The 8,181-nt window shown below is 43.1% G+C and overlaps 1 protein-coding gene across 1 annotated transcript in view; it reads right to left on the bottom strand.

Annotated features, from left to right (window-relative positions):
* Positions 1-7,120, bottom strand: part of LOC112144669 (LIM and calponin homology domains-containing protein 1) — an 80,250-nt gene extending 73,130 nt beyond the window's left edge. Inside the window, exon 1 of the mRNA XM_036216322.1 lies at positions 6,716-7,120. Within this exon, the coding sequence (XP_036072215.1) occupies positions 6,716-6,802 (87 nt within the window). The 5' untranslated portion in view covers positions 6,803-7,120. The remainder of the gene's footprint in view (positions 1-6,715) is intronic.
* Between the last annotated feature and the right edge of the window lie 1,061 nt (positions 7,121-8,181).

Genomic DNA, 8,181 nt, shown 5'->3' with positions numbered 1-8,181 from the left:
ACAACCAGGAATGTCAAGAGTTTTGATCAGACATACCTCCAAGTGCTAAAGCTCAAGAAGGATTAAAAAGTGTTTTCCTCTGAGTAAAAGAAGCAACAAGTCTGCTACACTTCTCTGACAGACTAAGACACTTCAGCACGTGCATCACTTCTCCAGCAAGTTCTACTACATTTGAATGTATTTGGTTATAAAATGAAGTCCCTTTAGACATTGTCAGATAAGGTTAACCTTGCATCCCTTTGGGAATTACATCAGTCACATATTACACAGTTGCTGCTATTCTGATTAGATTCCCCTTTGAAAGCCAGTTTGAAGAAGAACTGGATTCGAAGTTTTAAGTTTGCAGGGAAGGAGGGATTCTTTGATCAGCAAAAACAGCTACTATTCATGAGAAGTGCCAAAAGTGCAAAAATTAAGAATATGTAGCATTGAACAGAAATGAACAGCAACTGATAACACTGCAAAAATTATTAATTATCCGTCCATTCATCTTCTTCCGCTCATCTGGGAGCGGGTCATGGGGCAGCAGTCTAAGCAAAGATGCCCCGGTCCCAGCGGCATCTTTGCTTAGACTGCTGACTCCGAGGTGTTCCCAGGCCAGCCGGGAGATGTGTCCAGCGTGTGCGGACATGCCCGGAACACCTCACCAGGGAGGCATCCAGGAGGCTTTCGGATCAGATGCCTATCAATTCAATGTATCTAATTTCTAGTGAAGAAGATGTTATTTCTATAGTACATTTTTCCTCAAACATCTAACTTTACTGTATTAAAACATGGTCAGTTCAATCACTGAGTCTGTTAAGATGCTCACAAAATAACAGATAGGTAGGAGTAATCAGATTTTTGCAAAACAACCATAAACAACCAGCAATCAGAAAATCTTGGTCAACATAAAAGTCTGTTATCTGACTTATGTCAGAGAATTTTATCTGTACATATTGATGTAACTATTAAACTTCCAATCATTTTTTAAGTCCTCACCGGCCTGTTGTTTGTAAACACTGCAGCATCCCGGGTTGCAGCTCTGCTAATGTGGGAACTGATATGTCTTAAGAACGGACATGTTGCTGCCTCTTTTGGTTGCATCAGTAACAGAATGCTACTCTGGGGTCTCATGCGACCTCCAACTCATGCAGATGTAAAACTATAAAATATATCAGACAGAAGTGGATACATCACATGTCTGTTGTTTGAGGAGGAATCTACACATGTTTATCCGCTAACTTTTTTATCAAATAACTGCTGCTATTGGATTACGATGACTGTTCAAATCAGATAAGGATTGGATACTTGGTATGCATGTGTATGGGCCTACAGTGTCTTGCATTATGTGAAACAGTAGGTTTTACTGGAGGCAAAGGCATTCACTATAGTAGCAATGGTGCTTTAAGCTAAAGCCTGAATCAAATGTTATGCCTATTTAGGAAAGTGAAAAAAGTGTGCACGATAAAATAACTTGATAAATAACTAACTCCTCCCTTATGGGATCACAGAGTGGAAGAGTTTAAGTTGGGATCTATTACTGTGTAGTGCCAGGACCGTCACTCACCTAACTACTGGCAATAATACATTGAATTAAAAAAAGGGAGAGTTAAAAGAAATGATGAGAGAACCTGGTATCTGAACACACTCCAAAAACCATGGTACTACAATGGTATCATGGGGATGACATCACTTTTTCTTTCAGGCTTGTCATTGTTGGAGTATGTTGTATTCTACAGACAAACATGCCACGGCTTGGGCAGAGAAGAGGCATGCTTACACAAGAACAAAGACATATCCTCACAGTTATCATTTCATCTGGCCTCCAGCACACCAGAAGAGTTCTCTCATAAACAAACCAACTCCTAGACGGTTCTTTCCACACAAAAGTAGATGAGCAACGTGATGTGAGCTTTACTGTAGCTCTGTTCCTTGTTTAAGTATCAGAGAGTATTACTGTCCTTTTCTACTCTCTGCCTGACTTTAAAAACATCAATCCAGAAACATGAAGAATGTGTTAGAATTTGGTAAATGGTGAATACTTGTTTAGCGCTTTTCTACCTTCATTGAAGGCCCAAAGCGCTTCACAGTCACAGACCCATTCACACATTCACACACTGGTGGTGGCCCTGCAGCTGAACACCGGCGCCAACCTCCCACCAGAGGCAATTCGGGGTTCAGTGTCTTGCCCAAAGAAACTTCGATACACGGGCGGGCAAGGCAGGAATTGAACTCACAATTTTACAATCAAAAGTCGACCGCCCTACCGCTGCACCACGGCCGCCCCAGAATAATGAAATTAAATTTACACTTAATGTTGCAAAGGGTTTTGAGTTTTATTGAAACCTTTATTAATCGACTATTACCCCATTAGCAGCCTCAGCACGTTCATTTAAAACCTCTAAATGCTGGAAGTCCAAACTGAGCAAATGGAGGCTTTACAACCAAGTTATTGTTGCCTGTTTCTCAGGAGAGAAGACATAGCTATAAAATACCATAAGAGGTCCATTCATGTCTGCACCTGCCTGTCAAATCAATCAACCTATCCAGCCCTCATCAAAAGGCCTGATGGATTCCTCTGAAGATCAGACACTTAAGCCCCATCATTAGCGTTGGTGTGGCTGATGAGATTGTGGGAGGAAGCCACCAGCGGCGTACTGTCAGGGCCTGCAAAGCCTTTAGTGAAGACCAAAAGTTATCTAAAGGAAGTATCTAAATGTCCAAAACATACTTTAGATCATTCCAACTGTTCTGTCAGTTTCTTTCACAGCTCTAACCCCCAGCCTTACTGCTGTCACACTGTTTTTTTCACATGAAAGTTTCTGACCAATCAGATTTTAGCCCTCACTTGTTGCTAGGTTCATGATAGTCTGCCTTACACTCATACAGTCAGTTCTTTCTGCTTTCCATAAAAACACTGCTGATTGAACCATATCTATATATGGATTAAACACATTTATGTTGATTCATCCAATCAGAATTTGAGCCTCTGAAGCTTCATGAGTGCAGATAATGACATAATCGCCTCTGATTGGATGGTCAAAGCTCGTGCTACCAAAAGCTGGCTTCTTCTGTTCTTCAGACCGTAGGCAGTAGCTGCACTTGATTTTTTGTTTGAATTACTCGCCGTTTTGCAGTTGACAATAGAAGAAGGTGGAGAAGTTGATTTAGTCGTGGTTTTATCGCATGAGCCGATGGACTTTTTCAGAAAAATTGGACAACGTCAAAAAAGGCCGAACAACCCTGAAGCTAACGATCCTCTCAGCAGGAAAAGGATTTGTCCTCCACTTCCAGAAGTTCTGTCTGGCAGGAGTAACAGAGGTTTTGTACTATAATGAGCGACGAAGGGGCCAGAAGAACAACTTCCACGCCGCCACTGAACGCATCACGACTGTTCCAAATGCATGGAGCTGCAGCGCCTCACTGGCAGCAGCTTCAGACAATATCATTTCCCAGACAAAAACTGCTGTCAGGACCCTGATAAACTTGTTTGTCCCCTCATCGACTCCCAGAGATTTGGGAGCAGCAGAATCACTTCCTGTCCACATCCCTCTCCAGATCAGCACAGCGCTCTGATCTGTCTCAGCTGAGAACAGAACTAACAACAGCATGCAGGGTACTGCAGAGAAATTCATGGAGTTCATCTCTAAAAAATGGATTTGCTGTAAATAAAAATGCTTCTTTTCAAGTTAAATGAGTTATCAAATGTGCTTTGATGTTTGTTGCAGCTGTTGTTGCAGTGGGAGGAGACTTGCATGCGTGGAGTTTGTTTTTACAATATATGCATTTGTAGTGAATTCAGTCTATTTAAATAATCCATTTATGAAGGAATTCCTCCATAAAATGATTTACATATTTAACAGGATGGTGTTAGAAACATAACATAGTTTGTATTAACGAGGATGGTTTAGGTCAGGGGTATTTAAATCCAGGCCTCGAGGGCCGGTGTCCCACATGTTTTCCAACCAACCTTCCATTGAAGCTCCTTATTGGCTGCTAATTTCCAGGATCAGGTATGTTTAGCCAATAAGGAGCTTCAATGGAAGGTTGGTTGGAAAACATGTAGGACACCGGCCCTCGAGGCCTGGATTTGAATACCCCTGGTTTAGGTGGAGGAAGACTGAAGGTTCAGCTCTGAAATGCACGGACCGCCACTGGAATAAAGAAAGATACAAGTACAGATGTGAACTGTGGTTTTAAACAAATATTTCTCCATGCGCCCATTGTGCCACATCACTTTGTATTTTTGAACTTTACTGCTCACAAATATTTGTAAACACCTCAACAAGTGAAACAGTTCACCTGTGAGCTTAGAAAAGCTTAGTAACAAGCATCCTGAGAACGTCAGCACCTTTGCCGCTCCACTTGACATAATGTGGAAAAATGTTCTTCTGACGGGCTCTTCAACAATGATTCTATGCTGTTATAGACAGTGGAGACAGAGGGAGCAGTTCACATCGACTCAGAAAAACAGCAAATCACAAGATTACACTTTTTTTTTTTTTTTGCATTATTCACAAAGTTTCAAAAATTCAACACAAGCAACGAAGGTTGTAGCTTGTGAGTGGATAACATTTAAAAACCTTTTTGAAATAAATAAAAAAACAAACTGTGACTGTATGCTACATTTATTAGAAATGTCATATTGAAGGAGCATTACAGAGGATTGATTTGTGGCACCATGGCTGAATATAATTAGACATGCCCTGATATTTTTAGGCAGTGCCACAATCACAAACTGATTTTCTGTGCTTGGAACACAGACTGGTTCAGCACAAAGAAAGACATGGACATAGCTTCTGTTTTAGTGGTTTCCTCTTCTCTGATGTGTGAGTCTTCATGATGAGAGCACAATATCTGAGGATTTACTGCCTCGTCATTTGAACTGTGACTGTAACAAACGTTCATGTTTTGCATGTGTTTGTTGAAGCAGTGTATCATACTGTCTTTAATGAGTATTTTAAAAAGCAGCACAGACAGAAATTCTATTTGTGTCGCAAATGAAAACAAACCAATCAGAACTCTCAACAACAGCCTCCAGCGATAACTTTCACAAAGATGCAGCATTTCCTGGAATGCCGATCGAGGCTCCAAGTTTGTGTTTATAGATGAGCAAACTGACAACAGGTTGATCTTCATTTCCCTAATGTGGCCAAAGATGTTTGGACAACAGATTTTATCCCTGAGGAGGTCAAGAAAAAACAAGAGCAGCACCAGAGCACTGTCAGCTCTCCCTTTCACCAGTTCTGGGTCAGGAGTGGCTTTTTAAAGATGTGATGTGGTTTTCCAGGGAGACCTGAGCTGCTTAACAGGCTTATTTGTGTCTGACACTCATGGAAGAGCCGTCCGATGAAGTCAAACGTTAGCAGAGCAGGGACACATATCAACAGAAGCAGCTGTTTTACTAAAACTACAACATCTGAGTAGAAAACATGAGGCACAGGTGTGCTATACAATACATGTATACAATGTCAACATAAAGGAGAGCAGCTCTAGTGCCTTCTGACAGCTGAATTCTGAGTTGAGTTTTTGCTGCAGTACTTTCAGTAGTGCTGAGGGTGTTCCTTTTGCAGCATTTGGCGTAACTCATTTTCTTCTCCAGCATCTTCTGGAAACTGTTTCCTGACAGAGACCACAGCTGGTGACACAAGTTCTGCTTTCCTCCAGGAGCCCCTCAAACTAGAACCTACAGCCGAGGCAGCACACTCCAAGACAGCGCTCAGCAGAACAGAGCAGTGTGTGTGATTTATGACTGAGGAGTCAGAGAAACTGGAGAGACGGCTTCATTGACTTTTTAAATTTGCCCTCCTAACCCTCTGCAGCTCTCACTGAAGAAAACAGGAAACAGAAGGGCTTTGAAACAAATCCCTATTGACACCAGGATTGTGTGGACTAATACTGAAAAAGAGCTAGAGTGAGGAAATCTACAGACATCTACTTTCAATCAGCAGCAGACAGCTGTCTGTGGTTGGGAAAGAGGTTAACCACGGCCACACTAACTCCCATTAGAGTCTGCTCTGATACAGTTGAAGCTGGAGTCCAATATTTAGCACAAGTCATCACATTTATTTGGTAAACTGGAAATCCTTCCTCGTTCTTCCACGTCACAGGCCACAGGTCCTGGCAGGGATCCATGACAAACCAGCCTACGGACTTAAAGGAAAACCTAACAAAAACAGCCCTGATAAAAACAGGAGGTAACACACAACACTCGATAATCAGAGGATCCTGTTGTCTTACATCAGACAGCTCTCTGCAACATGATGAACGCAGTGGGGCAGGGGGGGTACATGACTGAAATTCTCCCCAAACAAAACCTTGTTTCTGAGATTATTGTCCACCGAGCTTGCAAACAGGCAAAAATCCATTCCACATGATGCATTCTTTGTTTTCAAACATGCAACAGGCCCCACAGCAGCCGCGCGCTCCACAATGGCCCCATCACAAAAAGACAAAACTCACTTCTTTTTGCAAACGTTTGGTTTCTAAATATGTGCAAAAGTCTGCAAAATGGCTTTCTTGTTGTTGTTGTTGATGATGATGTTTTCAGGCCTGCTCTCTGAAACTCAAAGATAACACCGGAGCAATAATGCAGACAGTGTGGAGGCAGGCTGCGCTTTAGTGAACGTGTTCTCCTACCAACTAGTGACGAAGCAGTCCTTTAAAGAGGGCAAACTCACAACCCGAGACCACTCAACTCAGGTGGGATACCTGCGCTCGTGCTCACACTCACCTCGATCCATTTCTGCGCCTCCTGAAGAGCGGACTCCGCCGCAGAGTTGACGGGATGCTGCCCCGAGTCTGCCACCGGACGAGCCATCGCTGAGGAGATGCTGTCCGAGCACGACCGCCTGCGGAAAGGTTTAAGGCAGCGACGGAGCCGCGGTTCCGGACGGTGGCGTCCGTCCGCCGGCTCTCCGGGCTGAACGCAAGTGCTGCAGCAGCGGACGGCCCCGCGCACAGCGGCTGCTCTGCGGCGTCACTGCCCAGTGCGGAGCGCGGAGACCCGCGTCAAGTTCAGGACACTCACCGCGCAGCTTCCGGCGAAGGCAATCGCAACTCTGCAACATGACAACATTCGGCTCCCGTAGCAACACCGGAGCCAGCAGGAAGACGACACCCAGAGTGGATGCTCTTATTTTGGAAGAAGACAACTTCCGGTGTTGCGCTGTCATTCGCAGCTTGAGGGGTCAGGATGGTCAGACTCAGGACTGCAGACAGAATCTCGTGCTGCGGTCCCGAGAGCAGCTCCGCCGGCAGACCACCGGGGACTCCACAGCCGCGTTCATCACGGAGCAACAAGCTGCAGCACGATCCGCATGCGAGCTGCATTCATCTGTTCATTCACTTAAACACATTTCTACTTATTTTTGCTTTTCTAGATTGCACATAGGAGTAAGCAGTCTTGTGTTTTTTTTCAACTGTGAAACAGCTTACGGTTAAAAACAAATCATAATCAAAGCAGAGTGGGCACAGAAGAGTCAGCTCTAAGCGCAGGAATACCACTTTGACTAATTGGCTCAGCTCTGTGATTGAGCAACTATTTACTTGTGTCTTTCAAATCAATGCTGTGGTTAAAAAAACGTATATAGAGGGATGTTTTAAAGTTCTCTTCTTCTGTCTCGAGGGTTTTCTAACCTATGATACTGAGGCCCTCTACCAGAGGCCTGAGATCTGAGAATCCTGTGCAGGATCTTTGCTCTTCCTGTCACTACACTTTGCTGAACTGAGATGTCCGAGAATTTTGGGGCAATGCCACTAGATGACTGTGGATTATTCGTGATTTATTTATTAACAATCTATTTGAACGCACCAAGCTGATTCTCATATCATTGAAGTTTGTGAAATGATGGGTAGGCCTAGGCAGATGCTTTTGGTATTAAAGGATTAACAGTAAATAACAAACTTTTAGCTGTGTTTTGCTGACCTCTAGCGTTGGAAGCTAGCAGTGCATGTACCCTGGTGCTTGCTGTCACCACTTCATTCCTGATTAGAGCAGCTGAGTATTGATTATAATTTCCAGAATTCAATTCTGATTTTTTTCGATTCTTTTTTGAGTTTGCACATTTATACACATTTGTTTAGAAATATATTAATAATCTGCTTTTTGGTTAGAATATATTTATATTAATCTGATCCAGTTCACATACTGTAAATGTATCAGTGAAATAATGAGATTGTTAATATCATCCAGTGTTA

Source organism: Oryzias melastigma, linkage group LG2 (assembly GCF_002922805.2).
Source record: "Oryzias melastigma strain HK-1 linkage group LG2, ASM292280v2, whole genome shotgun sequence".
Taxonomy (NCBI): Eukaryota; Metazoa; Chordata; class Actinopteri; order Beloniformes; family Adrianichthyidae; genus Oryzias; species Oryzias melastigma.
Note: the sequence above shows the minus strand (reverse complement) of the source record. Positions and strands in the feature narration are given on the sequence as shown.